Source organism: Chaetura pelagica, unplaced genomic scaffold, assembly GCF_000747805.2.
Source record: "Chaetura pelagica isolate M959 unplaced genomic scaffold, ChaPel_1.0 scaffold10, whole genome shotgun sequence".
Classification (NCBI taxonomy): Eukaryota; Metazoa; Chordata; class Aves; order Apodiformes; family Apodidae; genus Chaetura; species Chaetura pelagica.
The window spans coordinates 10,536,450-10,557,082 of NW_009952263.1; the positions used below are offsets into that span (position 1 = coordinate 10,536,450).

The following is a 20,633-nucleotide window of genomic DNA, read 5'->3' on the forward strand; positions in this document are numbered from 1 at the left end:
ATAAAAACTTTGTAATCAAATTAATTTCTTTCTAATGCCAGCCCATGTAAAACTGAAGAATACATGGCAATCTGTTTAGCATTGGTCATCTTTGGCCAGTTTGTATGCACAAATGTGCTGAGCTTGCGGTTACCTTCCAAAATTTTCTGGCTTGGCTGCCCAGATTCTCTGGCTTGCAGCCGATTTCTGGCTCTCTCAGTCCTTGAGGCAGAGGAGAGAGATGGGAGAAGCATGGTGGCTGGAAGAATTCTTCTGCTGACCTACCAGTCCTTTCCTGTGTGACTGGCAGTGCATCAACCAGGTGACACCAAGCAAGTGTCCCTTGTCATATGATGGAAGTGCGTCTGGTCTTGAAACAGGAGCCTGCGTTCTCAGGTCATGGACAAAGCTGTGTGTGTGCCCTGCCATGGGATGGGAAACACATGTATCTCATCACCAGTTTATAATTGTTTTCTGTCATTTAAGTGGTATGAACTCATCAGGTCATGAAGTGACTTAGCTTCTTGATAATGTGATGGACAACACTGTGGTTCTCTGCTGGAGGAGGGGAGAAAGGAAGACCCCAGGCCTCAGTCTTTGAGTGCCTCTATCAGAGTCTCTGCAGCCCACCCTGACACAAAAATGAAGCAGTTCTTTCCTAAGGATGTTTGTTTATTAAGTGCTACTTATGGTCATGATATTAAACCCTGTAAACAACAAAAGTGCCATGATCTGTTGTGATTAGCACTCTTTCGCACAGCACTTGCTTTGGGCTAAGAATTTACAATGTTCTTGAAAAAGCCCATCTGGGTAGTTTCAGACTTCATCAAAGAAAATAGTCCCAAAGATTTAAAACAATGAAAAACTTGCAGTGTTGTCTGTTTATAATCATGGTAATAAGGAGAACTACAAAATGTTTTAACGAGGAAAAGCAAGATAAATCTTAGCTTTTTTCCTTATTAAAGGAATGTAGATGAAAATTAAATTAAAATGACCTTTTAACTGTTGTATGAACTGCAATTAAGCTTTGAACTGTATGAGGTAGTTGAAGTGGTCAGAGCTGGACTGTGGTGTGATGTCCCTTTTGTATCTGACAGAGCAATTTCTGAGTGGATCATATCAATCAGATCTTTTCAGTTTGGCAGTTATTTTTCATTGCTGGAGGCAAATAAATTCTCTGGGGTATGGTTCACACAAAGTTAAAATCAGGAGCTTTAAGAAACAGAGCAACAAACATGGGCATTCAAGATATCAAGCAGTCTAACACATAAGCTTAAAAAATGTTAAGAAGTTTTGAGTAGCTTTCCAAAGTTTCTCTTTGAAATTGTAGTGTTTTCAATAGAAACAGCTGAGTCTCTGCAATCCTTGATACTGAAGAGCTGCTCAATTTGTTAGGAACAAACAGTTTATGGAAATAGACAATTTGTTTTTTGTGTTGTGGGTAACTGAAGAGTTAGTGCTTTTAAATCAGAAATCTGTTCAAGGAGGTTTTCTTTTTGTAGTTTATATTTTATTCCTTTTTAAACTCCTCAGTGGACCAACTGCTACTGAAACATGAAGAAACATGTCTACTACACTCAAGAGCTTGTGACTAGTACTTTACACTTTCCTTTTTGGTATTGCATTACATTAGCAGAGGAGAGATCAAGTTTTGGATCATTCTGGTGAAGGAAAAGCAAGTAAGCTATGAGAATAGTGCTGAGAAATGGGTAAATTTTGCTGCTTCTGTTTGAAGTTCCTGTATGAGACTTGGATCTATCATACTGACGTCCTGAGTTCTGTTCTCATTCTAAGTTAAATCACTTCGGGGAATGTCAGCAAAATTATGTGAACATTCCCTTATATTAAGCCAGTGATGAAGCCTTTTCTAACAGCAGGAACTGCTCCTTCCATAATCTTCTACAATGTGGAAGTACAGGTAGTAAGTTATGATGATCATAACTTAGGTAACTTCCCTGATTCTTGTCCAGAGGACTTTAGGATAAGTTACTCATGTCACACACATCTGGCACATCCTGGATAGATTTACAATGCCAGATCCAAACAGGGCTTGAAGAAGATATGTAACATTCTCTGAGTAGAGAAGAAAAATCTATGGTACAATAAAGCATAATTTTCAAGTAAACTGCTGCTTTAGCATCCTGTTGCAGATCATGTGTACATCAGGTTTGTGTTCATATTTTGGGATTGTGATGAATCAAGCTATGTGTTTTCTCTGGAAATATGGAAGTAATAGTGTTCAGTGATGAGTACAGTGCATTCTGATTGTGGATACCTAAGCTTGGAGAGCTTGTTTTACATTCTCATGAGAGAGGGAAGCCACCCCAGGGATGCCTTCTCTGTAACTGCTTCTCTTCAGAAACAACAAACTTGTCAGGCTCTTGTATGTGCTTGCTCTCTGTCTCTCTGCTTTTTCCCTCTCCTTCAACACATTATCCACTTATACTGAGAATAAGTGGAGCATCCACTTCTGCTCTGCCCTTCTATGGTTAAAAGTTCTGCATTATTTCTGCTTTTGAAGTCCAAGCTCTTCCAGAAAATAACAGATTCTGTCAGCAATGTGGCTAGTCCTTCATATTGTTGCATCTATCCTATATTTTAAGCCAGAAGTGGTAACTCTTGCTTATGATAATCAACTTGATTTTGCTTTCCCACGTACTCCTTACTTGTCTTATCTTTGTATATGAAAAAAGCTTTGACAGTCAGTCAGAGCCTGACACAGCAGAGTTCTCAGCTGGGTTTTGAGCTTTTCAAAGAAGTAAAGAAGCCCACTAAGTTAAAACAAAAACTTCTGAAGCAAATTTCTGTGATTAATTAGAGTCCAAAGATTACTGTGCAAGCATTGCTCCTTGTTTATAAATGGTACTAATTTTTCTAAGCTTTCCCATCTTGCTTCTGAGGTAGAACTTGGAAGCTGATAGCTAATTTTCAAAATAAATACATGAAAATATGAAGGAAGAAATTTTTCATCAGCCCATCCCTCCCAGAGTGACAGGTTGGTCTGTACTGGAAAATCCTGTTGGGTTTCATTGAGAAAAAAAACTGTTGACAGTTTTGGTTTTTGCCCTGAGTAGTAAAAGCATCAAGTTTTCTGACCTATGTTTTGTGGCTGGTCAATGTCTTTGGATTTTGTGGGTCCTCATTTCCCCACTTGCCTGGAAATCCTGATAATTGGAATTTGTGAAGATGAATGCATTTTCTATGGGTTAGGACAAAATACTTCTAGGGATGCTTGGTGTATGGCATAGAAGCTGTCAGGGGTGTGTCTGGAGGAGTCATTAATACACATGTTAAGTGTCTTTCCTTCTGTTCTTTTAAGGGAGGAGTGACATAGTACTGAGTGTGAGTCCTCCACTTCAGGACTGCTTAGAAAAATATAATGGAGAGGCTTCTTTTTTCTGGTGGGGGAAACAATATAATTCTTCAAAACTCTAAAATACTTTAAAAAGTGAAGATTTTTGCCACATTTTTTGAAGGCAGCAATCTAAGCATCTAAATAAGAATCTGGTAAATTATTTTTAAAGAATAACATCTTTGCAATAGGTATGCTAGTGTTGTCAAAGAGTAACTCGACTTAATTTGTTTTCTTGTAGCCTGTAATATAAAGTGGGATATTTTTCTGTTGAACTTCTGTTTTATAAAGAAAAAAGCAGGCAATTCAGGTTTTCCGTTTGGAAATTGGCGGTAAATATTAATTTAATGTAATTTTAAATGGTAAACTTTTGCATGCAAAATATGAGTACTTAATTGGCTGGTTTTTATTTCTTTATAAAAATGGAAAATCTTATCTGATTTGAAAAGTTACAGGATTAAAATAGTTCTATCCATATATATACACATATATGTATATATATTTATAGGTTTCTACATAGATTAAGCCACAGTGTGTATATATAGATATATCTTTATATCTGTGTGTGTGTATGGGGGAGTTGACAGGCACCATGGGGAGGTGGTTGTCGCTATCTGTGCTTTCCCTTATTCAATAAACAGTTATTATCCCTACAGCTGAGAAATTTAACAATCAGGATTTTAGGGTCATATTTCTACTTTTCAGTTTCCAGGATAACCATATGTTGGTTGGTAGCTATAAGGAACTGTTACACTGTTTTTTGTTAAGCAAGAAAACATACTACTTGGAGGAGTTTCAGTCCCCCAAATTCTCAGTCACTGCGTTGTTTTTATCTTATTGAATGGATATTTCTTATCTTACCAAGAACAATGGAAACTTTAATGGAATGCTTTGATTCTACTTGATTATATAAATGTATCTTCTATATAAGAATTAAAAATTACAGTGCAGTGTAGAGCCTTAGTTTATGATTTTACAAGTGCAAGTATGCTTAACTTCAAGTACATGCTTGAGCTTGATTCCTTCAGTATAGTTTTTGTGCCTACCTAATTGTCAGCAGGATTAAGGCTTTGGATATGAATTCTTAGTCAGGTAGGGAGTTCAGAGGCAATGTGAGAACATTTGAAAATACTGTAACCAGTAAGTGCAATATATTAGTAGCTGGGTAGGCTTTACTGCTGAAATAATGAATTACTCAACCACTTTTGTAACTTGAACTTCCGAAATAACATGGCAGTAATACATGCATAAAGGCTATTTCCATGTTTTAGCTTTATTCCTTACTTTAGGTGATGGAAAGTAATTGTTATAGTACTGCAATTTATTAGGACTTAGGTGGCATAATTAAGTGAGCAAGAATCAAATGTCACCATAGGATTTGCTGTGCTAAGCATAAGTAGATCAGAGAACAAATGTATCTCATTTAGAATCTGAAATGTCCATTAACTACACTGTGTGTAGGCTTGAGAAGAATTTTCCTAGTTTTTTTCACAGTAGCATCAGGACAAAGTCATTGCAGCAGCATTTATCTTTTTTTTAAGTGTATTTTTTTTTTTCTTCTTTATTTAGATGTTGACACATTTATTTCCCAAACGCTAAAAGGGGAAAATCTATCCAAGAAAGCAAAAGAAAACAGGGAGGTTCTTCTTAAGAAGATAAAAGATGTTAAGGCAAGGTAAGTGAGCTTCATGGCTTTATTATGGTGTAAAATCACTTAATGATAACTTAAGTTTTTCATCTTTTAATCACCACTAACAGTATTAACAAATAAAAATCTGTCTAGGTCTTGAGTTTGTCAAATAATCAGCATGGGTTCAAGTCTTTATATCTTTCTCAAAGCTGCTACAATTTAGTAAGAGATGTGAATATAAATGGGAACATTTGTCCCATTTGAATTGCTGTAATATTCTGAATCCTCATTGCAAGCTGGTTGGGTAGAGCTTGCCTTCACCTCTGCTTTAGTAAGATTCGTTAAAATATGAGAAATACAATGCATTGAGAAAATGAATTAGCTTCCTGTCACCGTACTCATCTGGTGTAAAACAGTATGATTCAATGCTGACTTTGCTTTACTGTGTATTCTGTCACTAAGCTCTGCAATAGAAAATTGAAGCATAACTGGAAACTATAGATCATAAGTTTGTTTCAGCAGTATTAAAATAGTGAAGTACTATGACAGACTAAGCAGAGGGCTGTATTTGTTTGTTTTTTTGAATATCAGGTGTCATTTGAGAGCCTATTCTGTTGTGTTTTATTTTCTAACATTTCAGATAAAGAGATTTGGCTGTAGTTTTATTTGCACTACAAAGTTTTCTTTACAAAATCTCTTTTCTTACAACTCTAATCAACTAGAGATATAGTTGATAGATATGCTAGATATAATCTATTACTTGCTGTTCTTTTACCATTGTTGTTTCCAAACAAGCTGTTTTGCTGCTGATCACTCCCTTGTGATATCTCCTGAGCTTTCCTTTGATGACATGCTCCTGCCTTCGTGGCAACTTGTTTACAGTTCCAAAGACAGCACAGTCATCTGGCCATGACATAATTCTTTATATCACAGTAACTGCAGGAAGACATGAAATGTGTCCCAAAGCCTTGTAACTGAAGATCTATGTGCCTTTGATTCAGGCTGCAAATGCTTAGGGAACTAGTTTTTAGGATTATTATTATTAGTAATAATAATAACAATAATAATAACAACAACAACAACAATAATAATATACACACATTTATTTTTTCTTTTAAGGAACCAGGATTTTATTTTTTCTTCTATATTTTCCCTTCTGGGTTGTTGAGCCAACTGGGACTGTACAGATGACTTGCAGATACAGCACTACTGACTTTTCTTCAATCTTATAACTGAACTTAGGGTTTTTTGCATGATGAAATAGCAAAGGAAGGCGCCTGCATTTATGAGCACAGTTGGCGCTGAATCCTTTGCTACTCACTGACATGACCCCATGATTTTGCATCTTATTTTAATTTCTAATTCCTTCCTTCTCCTGTAGTATTATTCATTGTTAACAGCGTTTTGCTTTTCATGCAGGCTACAAAATATATGCACATTGTTGTCATCTTTGATTTTCATATCCCACATGTTGGGCTATGCCTAACTATTAGTGCTGCTTGCTGGGCAGAATTTCTTACATCTGGCCTTTTATCTCTGTTTGCATGACTCAGTTTCTTATGCCTAGACCCTTTCTTTCCCTCCTGCTTGTTACTTACAAGTATCTCCTTACTGACTAACCTGATGCACACCCTACTGCTTATTGTCCATAAAGATGGTCTTGGCAGCTGCATTTTATTTGCCAGTTACTTCTGGTGAAATCCTCTTATTTTCACACTAACTAGTCCATGCTTCTTGAGATGCAATTTTACATAACTCTGGATTATTTATCTTTATCTATCAAACTGTATCCTAGTTTCTGAAATATCAAAATTTAGCTCCGAAGAAACAGTATTTTTTCCATCTGGGATGACAGAGGTTTATTTTTAGGCATTAAAGAGCTTGAGATCTTCCTACTTGAAAATGAAGTGTTTTTAAATTTAGGCATGCAGTACCTTTTAAATTTCTGGTTAATTATTAATTAACTTAATTTCATTTGTGTGTCATAAATTACTTCAACTAAAATCCCTATTTGTGGATTTTTTTCCTGCTGATGTAGTATCTTATTTCAAAAGTATGCTTAGGGGCTTTTACTTGTGCCCAAAACTTTTTGAAACGAACATTTAGGAAGTTTACTGAAATTAACCATGTTTTTGTATGTTTATACCTTACGGTATCTGAGTCAATGTATATTGCTAGAAAAAGCTGCTCAGAGTTTGGTTTTGTTCAAGTCCTGTTTGAAGTGACTGAGGATTCTCTGAATTGCAAAGGCAAAACAAGAACTCAGTAAATATTTTAGCCAAAAATAGAGACTCTTTAACACATTTTGCAGGGAAACCTGCGTGCCAAGCTTCAGCTACAAAGCCTGTTGAAAGTTCGCAGTTGTTCTGTGTTATGTTTGCAGGTGCTCACGGCTTGATGTTTTTTCTTCTTCTTTCCGCAGTTATCCCCAAGAATTCCAGGACAAAGGTAAGAGCGGTGCAGATTCCAACCCCCACCCCCCGCCCCCCCCATCCATCCATCCCTCCCGGAACACCTCTGGGAGCGCCGGCTGAGGGAAGGATTGACCTAGAAACCTAGTTCAGGATTTAATACAAGCGGAGCTTGTTAAGCCTGGCTTCATTAGCGATCGCCTAGCATTGCGAAAGGCGACGTGATGCGGGGTGGTGTGGTTTGCTTTTTTTTCCTGAGGAAGTGTGTGGAGAGCAGCCCGCTTAGGAAACGCCATTTTAATAGGGATCGCTTATTTCAGCCTTTTTTCTTAACATTGCCAAAGTCTTCAATTCCATCGTGATGTTTCTTTAACCTTTTAATAGGATCACCTAGTGGCAATATGATCTGCACTGAATGAACGTTTTCATGGCGCGGCTCGTGGGGGCTCAGGTCTGTGAGAGGAGGTGATTTAGTGTGCCAGTAATGAAAACTGAAGTGTGGGTTATCTATTGTCTTCTAGTAGAGTTAAAACAAATGCGCAGGGTTCAGTTTAGAGAAGACGGAGGAGTTTGTTGCTGCAGTGTTCTGTTCTGTAAGGGAACCTGGAAGGGCTCTTATTTCCATGATGCTAATTCTTGAGGTCGTGACCTACAGCCTGTAGATGCTGGTATGAGGGTCACAGTGCGAGGTCAAAAAAGCCTGTGCAAAGCTTCACTTTTTTCAGTGGTTGAGGTACTGTCTGTTTCTGGGCAAAGAGATTCAAATGTGTAGGCTACAGTGTGCCTCCTGATGAAGAGAAAATATGTAAGCCCTGTTAGGCAAGTATGTTACAAAGCATAACAAGTTCATACATTTCTTATCCCTGTTTAAATCAAGTTATATGGCCATAGCAGTTCAACTGAAAGAGAAAATACACCTTGAAACTTGCCCAAAATGGCCAAGATTTTTAAAACTCAAACTATTATGTAAAAAGTGTATTAAAATAATGTGCTTTTTTTTTTTTGTATTGCACCTCAGCACCTTTGCTGAAGTTAAAAATGTAGTCTCCTTTCTGTCCCCACTATCCAACAGAAATAAGGATGGAAAAGTCAAATGTTATTTTATTAAGAAAACAACTACAATTAAATTAAATGGGGTGATTGTTACCTTGCAAATGCACCTGACTTTCTGGAGAGCATGTTTTTGAAGATGTAATAACTTTCTGAGGCTATGACTCTCTAATAAACATAAGAGTTGTCTACAAAGAGCAGAGTTTGCATTTACTGGTTTGCTTTTTTTGCAGGTCAAGAAAATTCTAGTCTATTTACATTCTTAACTGGCAATTTAATTCAGAATTTCTTTACTGATTCAACAATTTATCAATAAAGATGAGATTTCATTATCTCCAGTAAAATTAATTATTGAATTGAAATAGTCTGTAATTGGTACTGTATAACTTGCTCTGATATCTGTGAAAATTGCATTCAGTCATTCTTTTTATTAGAGTGCATTGGATTCTTAAGAAGGATATATTGCTTTTTTTTTTTTTTTTAAATTCTCCTGATGTATCTCTTGGGTTCAGATCATAGTACCATGCACAAGTGAAGCTTGTGAATGCTGACACTCTAGTTTTCTTCCAGTGTTTGTCAATCAAATGAGAGGACTCTAAAATCATACTATTGTTTTTGGCAAGCAAGGCAAGATTTCTCCAAACTCATGTCCATTTACATGCATGAATATGAAAAAAATAATGAGAAATGGGAGCCTGCACTTACTTGCAGAATATTTTAGGGATGTGGTTCACTGGTATGGGTGTTGGTTTGATTTCCAGAGTTCAAGAAGTGTGTGCTAAACTTTATTTGGTTGTGTCATTCTTACCTTAGGCCTGTACAAATTACGCGTGACTTGTACAGGTGTAGAACAAAGGACCCATGTGGAGGTAAGCAGTCAGATTCTTGGCAAGCTACTAGTATAACAAAACAGTAGCTGCAGCTGAGTGAGGTCAACTTTCGTGCCCATTCATACCTCTGTGCACACCTAGACAACTGAAAAATGAAAATATTGAGAAAAGATTAAAAACGGAGGTGGCAGTGACAGTCAGGCATTTTCCTGTTCCTCCCTCTAACATAAATAATAAAAAATAATAAATAAAAATAAAAAATACTGAGCATGTTTAAACTTCCTATTTGCTGTTCTTTGTTTTGCAGTAGTAGTTACTCAGTTTTTTAAATGCAAATAAAATAATCTTTGTGGTAGCTGGAAGGAAGGGTGAAGAATGATTTATACATGTGCCATGGTATCATGATATAGTTATTATCATACTACCTGATCATACTATATCAGCTCTTTTCATCTTGTGAGTTGCGACCTGTCATCCTTCCAGAGGCATCTAGAAGAATCTTTCTGGAGGCCAAAAGAAGAGGACTAACACTTTCAAAATCTATATATTTCCTGTATAATATAATGAAATTTGATCCTCGTCTCTCGAACAGCAGCTCCTTTACCTTTTGAGTTGTTCTACAAAATTCTTTGTGGGCATCAGCTTGCCACTCCATTCTTTTTCATCACCTCATGTTCTAGAAAGTTTCAGTAGCTTTGTATGTAGTGACTAGTCAGTTTGACCAAGGTATTGTAGGTGAGCTCTTGTTCCATGTGCTTTGGCCACTAGCATTCAGAATCTTACATTCCATAAAGATAAGGCAAGGAGGTTTAAGAGAAGAACAATAAAAAATAAAAATGAAGAGCATGTGTGCAAGTAGAAGCAGGCTCCTTAAAACCAAAATCATCTGTGTCTGTATCTCTTAACTTTCAGAAAGTGGACACATACATCTTTGCAACCACATTGATGTACCTGAGGACTTTCTGGCATCCTCCTAAAAAAAAGCCTTCTTACATTGTCTGTCAAGTCAGTAAAGAGGCTGGAAAAAATATATTTTCTGTTTGCACACTGAAAAGTGATGCTTTTTAGGAGAAGTGGGTTCATGTGAAAATTAAAGACACAAAATTAATTGTACAGGAAAACATTTAATTCTCACGTGTCATATGTTATCTGATTTATGCTGACTTTTACAGTTAAGTGTGAAGATGGACAAAGAAAGTGCATGTTGTTCTTATGACCACAAAACTACAATTATATTAATAGCCAAACCACTAATCTTTAGACAATTTTATTTTTTATTAAGTTATTAAACATTTATTATCTTTATTTTATTCTTACATTAAAAAACTGATTAGATGTGTCTTACAGCTGATATGGTACGATCAGGTAGTATGATAATTACTATATCATGATACCATGGCACATGGTGTGAATCATTCTTCACCTTTCCTTCCAGCTACCGCAAAGATTATTTTAATTGCATTTAAAAAACGGAGTAACTGCTGCTTTGCTTTTCTTTTAATTTGAAATGTTTGCCTCTTCATCTTAGTTTAAGCAAAACCAAAAAACCATAGTCATATTCAAAGTGACCTGTTCTAGATCTTAGAACTGGGAAGGAACTTGAAAACTAAGATAATTTTCATAGAAATTGGATTAATTTTTTATGAGACTAGTATTCCACTAAGTATATAAAGTCTAGATTTTGTCAAAGATTTTGAGTAAATACAGTTTTTGGCATTTCTCTGTTTTGTGATTAATTGAATCAATACCATGGCTGCCAAAATGTTTTGTTAAAAGAATCTTGTTTTCAATTTATGCTAAAAATAGTGCTAATTTTGGCAGAAGCACTATAAGCTGTAGAAGCTGTATTTGTGTTTGAAGCTCACTTGCCATCTGTTCTTTGCATTTATTTTAGTAGAATATATATTTTTAATCACTTTTCACAAAAGATTTTGGCTTGGGGTTGAAAGTGAGACACCAAAAGTACTAGCCAAATCGAGTCATAATGTGGGAACTTGCAGAACAAATTCCCCATAAAGCACTCAGCACAGCTTTTATCTGATCTGCAGCACACAACTCTGGCACTACTTATGCAGAAAAGTATGATTTGACATTTTCTAACTACTGCTTTTCAGTCTGATAGAAACTGATGAAGGTCCATTTTCATTTCTCTGTAGTAGAAGAGAAGATTAACAACAATGCTCTAGAAACATAGGTTATTCTCGATGTAATTATTGGGGGCACCTGTAGGAAACCTTTAAATTACTCAGATGATACTTCAGCTCTTGGTGGAGTACTGAGTGTTTGGAGCTTGAGGCACCTGCTTCCTGGAAATAGCCAAGCTTTGTACTATATGCAAAGACTTTGTACTTTCTGTTGGCTTTTTTTTTTTTGTCTCTATGCACTCCGTTTTTCAGAAAATGGCAGCAGGTAGGAGGCTTTTTGAACTTAAGAAAGGGAGGCAGTAGCTTGTGGTCATTAGAGCAGTATGTGGATGTGGGTTCTATGTTTTAACACACTCAAACTTTCACTCAGAAGCATAAATACATGGTTAAGTTTTAACTATAAATGCGAAAAAAAAAAAGTCTTAGTTGTTATGCAGTCCTTTGAGGTTCATCATGTTATATTTCCAGAGACCATTAGAAGTGTGCCAAATATTACTCTATCCTGAAGTCTGGAGGGTTTCGTGGCAGGCAAGTTACCATGTTGTGCCTTTCAGCTACATGCAGCTGTTATCTGTGAAGTGTCTATGCCAAGTGTAATTTCAAGCAGCACAAGATGCAGCCACCAGTTCAGCAAAAAGCGTTCTTATCCTGATGTGCGTCATCAGAACCAGAGGCAACTCAGCAAGTAAAAGTTTTGTTGCTTTTCTGGCTTGAAGTGCATTTGCTTACAAACCTAATGCTGTTTCAGCATTTTTTTAACAAATAGCTGCTAAGGAATTCCTACTTGACCCTTACAAAACAAGTCATGAAAACAATCATGTTAATATGAGACTCTAGAAGACACTTCAGGGATGAGTGTGTTGGAGCAGATTGTATGGCAAAGTGTCCATTGAGAGAGTTGTTGTCAGAAGAAGTCAGTCTTGCAAGATTACTTGTGGATTGGGTCAGTAGCATCTTCTTAAAAAATCAACTGTCGAGGGGCTAAAGTATTCCTGTGCCACCTTGAAAGTAACTATCTAGTTGTGCTTTGGGGTTTTTTTTTTGTGTGTGAAAAACTTTGTAGCAAGAACCTTGCATTGATTTGCTTGATGGCTTCATCCAGTCCTTTGTTTGGGCTCTTACTCCACCAGAGATTGGATGGGAGGAAGTTATTTCAACCTGCTGTGACTTAGGACCTTCTGAAATGGCAAGAAGCAGGGTGTTTTGACCTGCATATCTTTTTATTTTTGTGAGTTGTTTTATTTCTCTTATACTTGAGCAATTTTAATGCATCACTCTTGTCTAGTTTTTTTTTAGAAATAAATTGAAAGTGTTTAGTGAACTGAGGATGTGAACTAGCAAGTCTTTTTTAGAGGCATTGGCTGAAATTTCTTACTTGCTTTTTTTAGGTTTAGTGGTGGAAGCAGTATCTTCAATGCTTAGGAGTTGGTTACTATAATCACACTATTGCAGCAGAAAATTAATTCTCGATTAAAAAAAAAATGTATTCTTGTAAAGCAGAATGGTCCTGTTCATTCTATTCAGCTTGGAGCAAGTACATCTGCTGGAAATCTTTAAAATGGGGCATAGACTGACACACAGCAATTGTTACAATGAGAAGAGTTTGTTTTATGCTCCATTCCTAATGTGGTACACTTACCCTTTGGTATGCATTATTTCCTAAATCAATAAATAAGCTGTAATGGAAAAGGCAGCATTTAATAAGGAATGACATTGTATGGGTTTCTTGTACAGATAACATAAAATATTGATTCTGCTATCAGACCTGTAAGAGGTTAGTTTAAATTGCAGAAACTGGAGAATACAGTCAGTTCATATGCACTTTTTTGATATTGTGACTGTTAACTATCTACTGTTAATTAAACTTCTTTTCAACTTCCAGATAAACCATATGTTATTCTGGGGAAACAAGAAACTATATTAATGAGCATCAACTCCTTAATTATCCTTGTGACTACATAACAGGGACACATTCATGTCATTTCTTTGTGCAATAACTTTTGCAAAGAAGTATTTTTAAACTGATCATTAATTTTATGGCCACAGAAACGAGATGCAAAATTTATGCTGTTGTCATTGGCACAGGTTCAAAGCACTGCTGACATTATGTGTGATCGTAATGGAATGGCAGCCAACTAATGAGTCTATAGACATTTTGTTTGAGCATGCTTTGCTTTTAGATGTCTGATTAGGCAGTAATCCTTTCAATTATGCCTGCAGATTGTATTGGATACATTTACCTGGTGCTCATTGTTGCTTTGTAGTTCGGTTTTCTATTACATAAATGCAAGTTGAATGCTTTTCTTTAATTTATCGATGCTTTTGGGGTGTATTTTAGGTACTTGGCACCTGAAGAGAGGAATAGTGTCTTGTGCTGCTCAACACTGACTCCTCTGACTATTCAAGGAGTAACACATGTAACTTCAACTGCAGTTTTATATAGTCTTCCTCAGCAGGTGGAGTGAACACTGCAGTGCAACACCTTGACAGAGGAACGTGTAAAGTGGGGAAAGGGCAGAGATGATTCTGCGAAAGGAATGCAGGGAACCCCACAGAATCAATAGTCACCCTCTCCATGAACTGTTATCAGCAATATCCTTGTGTTTTAATAGAGTATGCTCCTAAGATATCTTTTAACCCTGTCAGAATTAAGAGGCAAAACCCCAATATTGGTACACATGGACATTCTTTTATGTAAGAACAAAAAAGGTTGTGCAATGTTGCCTGTTAAAGACACAGAGCACTCTGGGTCAGCACTCCTATCAAAATGTCTGCAGCTCTTCTGTACAAAGAAGAGGATTTAAAGATTACATTTGACTGCTTGATATAAATTTACAAATGCATTTTTTACTCTAATACTAAAATAGGAAGATTATTCTAGTCCTGCAGGGCTACAGGTTGCTTGTACCTCTGTTTAGCATCTTTGACCTGTTCTTCACTTCTTTCACAAAAAAGTGTGGGTACCTGAATGTAATATTGTATGACATGGGATTTATATATTTGTTCTGATTATCTTTCTTACTGAGGGTTTTTTTTGTGTGCAGAATTCTTCAAGCTTGTATTTAGAATTTAACATCTAGAGAATGTTTTGAAGACTACAAGCACTATAAAAGCACTGAGTGTGTGTATATCAGATTATTTTTTATTTGGTTCATTTTGAGAGCATCTGAACTTGGATACTGTAGGCTTAGAACAGATTCTTGTTTATTGTAAGTCTATCTTCAGTGTGTCCATGTTTTTTGTTGTTTCAAGTACAGTATGTACCTGAGTTAGGTACATGGTGTGCCCTAAATATATGTGTTAAAAAGCCCCTTGTTTCTAGATCATCTGTCTTTTACATGGATGCAAAGTACAAAGGCTTACTGAGTTTGAAATCCTGAGCATAATTAGAAAGTGGTTGTATTGTGACTTAATGGAAGAGCAAGGTAACAGTGCAGCTCTGCAAACTTACATAAAAAATCACAGCTACTCTGAAAGATTAATAATATAGATATAATAATAAGAGTAACAATATAGATATAAGATAATGTATAGCTGAGTGGGGCCAAATTCTCTGAAGATGTACCTTCTGCATATGTACTTGCTTATTTGTCATCCACAATTGCTATTAATTTAGGAATACTTAGGTTTGCTGTTACTGTTCAGCCCATGAATTGTGTGTGCCAGAGTGTGGTGTTTGTGGAAATGTTTTCCTCTAGAAATACAGCCTAATAGTTTAAATTTATGCTGGCACCTTCATAAAGGTTAAATGATAGTATGTTTTACAATGTCTGGTAAGAGGACATAGTTGACTGACAACTCCAGATTATATATACATTAAACACATACACATATAGTTGTATATATATACATTTATTATATGCATTCTAGTACTAGTAAAAGTTTAGGACAAAAAGAGTGGAACAACTTTTGGTACTGAATAGGTTTTGAATATAATGTCTGGTCCTTTTGAATCAAGTCTGTAATAAAGGTATATATATAGACAGAGGCAACTGGTCTCTGGCACGTAAGCGTGAAAGATGATCATGCTGGTTGTAAATATGGCATAATATTTTCTCTTCATGTGCTATTTGCTCTCTGGTTTTCTGTTTGGAGGAAGAGATGAGTACTGGAGAGGGGTAATTTATTTTTGATTGGTTTGACAGGTGTGATGAAATGCAAATATTTTGATCAGATTAACACGGTGGCTGGAGTGCTACTGGAAGATAGTTGTGTCAAAAATAGATTGGAGTCAGGTTCAGGTTCAAAGCAGTTGTTACATGGCATGAAAGCTTGAAATAAAGCTTCCCAAGAAGAGCATACTAAATTAATGAAGGGAAAACCAATTTGGTATTCAACAATCTTGGGGTGTAAAAACTCCAGCAAAGCAAAAATCAGGCTTTGTTTGCTTATCTGCATAGAAAACTTTGTTCTTTGCTAACAACTGTGGTTCTTTCTGGGTGCACACTGATTTTTCCATGATTTTCCACTACTGAATGGGAAGCCAAGGCATAAAACTCTCAGCCATGGCTAGGCAGTCCTACTAATGAATGCAATTCATATGGCTGTGGAGAAGGATATTTTCATCATGCATGGGGTTTATTTTGGATTCTGAGAAATTAGTTATCTGATACAGTGCTCCAAAAGGGAACACATGAATAAAGAAGCATGTCTAGAGGTCTCTGGAAAGCTTTCTGTGTAAGAATATGCAAAAAGGCAATGCTTAAGCAATTTAACTTTATATGCTTTTTAAGAAAATTGAGAGTAATTTGATCAATTGGAACATCATCTTTATAGTTTTGGTTTGGTGATGTGTGTATTATTCAGTTTTCCTCCTTTGCCAACACTTCATTTTTAATTTTTTTTTATTTTATTTTTTTTTCAAGGAACAATGTCATTTGTGTTTTTTCCCCCACCTCTTCTTCACTTAGATGGTATTTAAAAAAATCCAAGAAAAATATACTGAATTTTGGGAGGCAGAACTTAAATTTTGTCTAATGAAATGAAAGCCTTGACTGATACTGATTTCACTTTACCTTACCCAGACCTTCACACTTAATACACTCTGGTCAGTGTAGTGCATGGGTTAGCTAATGATGTAGATTTTTGTATATATTGTAGTAGGGTTCTCCGTTACGCAGGAAATTCATCAACAGGATGATGTATTAAGCCACAGGTTCAGACTGGCTCCTGCCAGGCAATTCCATTTTTAGTTTCATGGGAGGAATACGCACATAACATTTGCAAAGTAACACCTGATTATGGTGAAGAAAAGCGAAAGTGGGCAGAGCGTGTCCAACTGCTGCCAACAGTAGCTTGGCGGTTCCTTGGCAGGAAGTTGCTGCAGCTCCTTCCTGCTCTTGGACAGGCAGAACTTTGGAGCTTGGCACTGCCTGGTTCTCCTCCTGCCAGTGTATTCCTGTGCCCAGTGCTTTGCTGTGGGGTGTGTATCTTTCCCCCGTGGTGTGTGAAGCTGTCAGCTCTGCAGCACTGGGAGCGGGTGCAGTACATGACAGCGTTGAGGGGAACCACTCCAGCAACATGTACGTGGCTGGTTAGAAGGTGACCCCAGAGCAGCACCAGTCACAGCTGTGCTTGGATGTACAAGGTATGTGTTACAAGTGTCCATGAGAAAATGTTTTGGGGTTTTTTCCTGTTTCAGACAGGAATTGGTATCCTCCTTACTAATGAAAATATTTGTTGTTGCATCCTCTCCGTGTTTGTGTGATATACTATTTTAAATTACCTTTTTTTTTCTTTTTTTTTTTTTTACAGAACTGGAAGATGAGGAGGAGTTGGAGGGCTCTTTGCCTCCTGATAGTGTGTCAATAGCATCTGACCGATACGATAAAGAGGATGAAGCACCTTCTGATGGTATGTGACACTGTTTACCTTAGAATGTACTAGATTTGCCAGTTTGTTACAAACTCATGTAATCGGATGCTCGTGATGCGAATGTTAGTGTTGGAAATCAGAAAAACAGATAAGCATCACAGCTGGACAGTTTTCTTACCTTTACAAGAACCTTTAAAGGAACTGAAGAGCTCTCTCTAGTGGCCCTAGAGCATAGTGAAGCTATCTTGAGTTTATGTGGGTTTTTTAAAGTCACGTTTTTTCATAACAAAGCATCTTCTGTAGATGCGTATGTTTTTAAAGATACATCAGTGGCTAAAACAGTGCGAATATTTGTAGTAACAAATTGTTGTTAATTCAACATTATCAGATTCTTGCTTAATTTGATTGTGCTACTTAATGGCTTACTGTATTATTTATCTAATAAATAATGAAACAGTTTATGTGATTGATATTTTTCTCCAAACTAGATGCAGAATAGGTTCATAAAATATTAAATTAATTATTCCTGCAATGTTTCCTTCCATTAAGACAGTCTTTTGTAGAATGTTTTCATTACATAAATTTAAAACTTGAGTTTGCATTAAAAAAATCCAGCCTCCATTGCTGTTTTCCACGTTGTTTTATATTTATTAAATTTAATGCTGAATGTCACTGTTCTAAAGACATGAACAATTGAATATTTCAACAGTTAACAAGCTTACTTTAGTATAGTGTCCATATTTTTGAGATTTGTTTATTGTATACATAATAAAAATACCTTGTATGGATAATATATGGCAATAAATTAAGTATATGTACAAATAAATTAACGATGTATATTAATTTGTGTCATTAGGAGTTAGATAGACTTACTAGTGAATGATGTTTTCTGACATGATATGATGATCAAACTGTGCAGCTCCATCTCGAAATACAATTGCTGAATGAAAATATGCTTCTTGCAACATAGCACTCCACATTTTATGTTACCCAGATTATTCCCTTTGGAAACATAAATTGCTTTTATGAGGTATAAAATTATGTCTATTGCAGAATAGGGATAAGTCAAGTACATGCATAAGTGATAAACCTCCTAACCACTGATTCAAAATAACGCAATTTTTTTTTGTATCCAGAAGTCTGTAAAATGTGTAACGATAATAATCACACTTTTTTTTTTTTACTTTATTGAGCTTGTTGCATTTTGGCAATGTGACCTACTAAAAAAATCAAAACAAGCCTTTTTTGCTTTCTGGTTGAAATGTTATTGTCAGTCAAATCAAATACGGCTTTTAGAAAACTCAAGCGAATTTTCCAAACTACAGATGGATGCGACTTTCCATGTATTTATTTTTGCATACAAACATAATCTTACCATTATTTCTAATTGTAACTTAATAACGTGGTACTGATTGCACAAAGGGTATGTGACAAAATTGCATGACTATTTAATAGGATAAATGATTATAGATTTGTTTCAAAGCAGTTAATCAAGAAAAAAGTGATAATGTTCATAAACCTAAATAATAAATGGAGAATGCTGATGCAAGAGTAAATGAAATACCATATGAGTTTATACAGATGGGTGGTTAATTTTTAGCTTGTTTTGGAAGTTATAATTACGAGAGTATGTATAAGAGTTGCCCAACAATATCCTGGCTATTTCGTTCCAGTTTAGGTAGAAATATAGGGGGTACAATTATGTTATATTTAGGGTGATTTTACCTTACTTGTCTTTCTATACTTTATGATAAATTATCTTTTATTATCTACTGGGAGCACAGCATGAGTAAAAATTGGTAGATTTTAATCTGTAAATATTTTCATTTATTGGAGTAGTGTTTCTATTTGGTCTTTGAATGTCCAGTGTGTCATTCTAAGACCGTTTTGATTTTAATATACGTAGTCCATAATGTAAGTTTAGCCACATGGACTATGTATAAAAATTTATGTTGGGGGAATCTTGTAAGAGGTGGATTGATCTTCAGAGGTGCCATTTGTTTCAGTTCTCACAGGCAGGAATGGATTTGTTGAATCTTAATACTGTATTTTTGCTTTTTAGCAGTCTGTTAATATTCAATACATAAATCCTACTCAAGAAGCTGGGTCTGTAAGGTAGATGTTTGATCTTGTGTGGTTACCAATTTAGTTCAACAAGGCTCTGTGCAGGTGTAAAACCTCATTTGTGTAGGATCAAGGCTCTGACCATTAACAGAGAGGCCTAACTGCAGGTAGCCAAATTGAGGTGGTTTTTATTTATATTTGAGTCCACTTGTATTTTTATGTAAATCCTTCTATGTATTTTTTTTTGCTTAAAAAAAAAAGCCAAATCAAAATGGGTATTTACATTTATATACTTAGACTGCAAGGTTTGTATGACTTCTGACTTTGCAGTGTTACTGTCAAAATACAACTTCCGAAGGCACCCACTTGGTAACAGATAAAGAATTAGTGTATTACATGTACATTACAGTCACTGTGAAATCTTGGAGTTTTTGTGTGACCTTTGTCTAATGGTATATTAATTACAAGAGAGATAATCCATTTAACAATAAGTACAGGATAACTAAATTAGCACAGGTCACCTAAAGGCCTTTTGTCAAATCTGATTGTTATGTTGTCCTTTTGACTTTTACCTTATGGTAGGCACTAACAAAGTATCCAAACTTTGATGGATTATAAACTCTAAACATGATATGTATTTTTCATAATGCTAATGTAATTTTCTAGGTACTGAAAAGGTCAAACCCCCATGTCTCTGTGTGCATTCTAAGTCTGTCTTTCCTTTTAATATTTCTTTTTCTCTGTTCCTCTGGTTCAAAAGTTCACTCAGTTCCCAAATGGCCACCTAATTTTCCAGTTATTCCCTCAAGCCATATGTGTTTTGGTTTCTTTATGGTTTATTAGGTACTGTAGGAAAGTAGCATAAGTTATATCATCTAATGAAATTCAAGCACACTTCAGTGATGCTTTGACTTGATTGCTGGCAGCAATTAAATCACAACGAAAGAGAATGATGCATAGGCTTACAAGTCCAGACACCCTACAGAAATTGGAAGAGGAATAAAACACAAACCCCCCAAATAAAATAACAAACCCAAAAACAAGACAGACAAAACAAAACAGCGCTGCCAGGCCCTTTTTTCTTAACTTGATTTTTTTTTATTGGCTAACAGCCTGATTGATAGCAAAATCATAACTTGCTGTATGCTAACAGGCAGAGTTCACTTGTAGGTTATTGTGAGCTGATAAAGGGTTAGATGGAGTTTTGATTTTCGCATTGGTCCTTGGTGCACCAGATTAATGGAATTTCAATGAGAGACTGGAGTAGTCACAGCTTTGTCAGAAAAACAGATGGAGATTCTATAGCCATGTCTGCTCATTAATACCAGTTGCCTGAAAGGTATACTACTTCTCTATACA

At 36.0% G+C, this 20,633-nt stretch overlaps 1 protein-coding gene across 1 annotated transcript in view; it reads left to right on the top strand.

The window, feature by feature from the left end:
• The first annotated feature begins 332 nt into the window (after nucleotides 1-332).
• Nucleotides 333-20,633, top strand: part of SKAP2 (src kinase associated phosphoprotein 2) — a 111,829-nt gene continuing 91,528 nt past the window's right edge. The window contains exons 1-4 of the mRNA XM_010007645.1: nucleotides 333-408; nucleotides 4,901-5,006; nucleotides 7,384-7,409; nucleotides 17,151-17,249. Of these exons, the coding sequence (XP_010005947.1) occupies nucleotides 333-408; nucleotides 4,901-5,006; nucleotides 7,384-7,409; nucleotides 17,151-17,249 (307 nt within the window). The remainder of the gene's footprint in view (nucleotides 409-4,900; nucleotides 5,007-7,383; nucleotides 7,410-17,150; nucleotides 17,250-20,633) is intronic.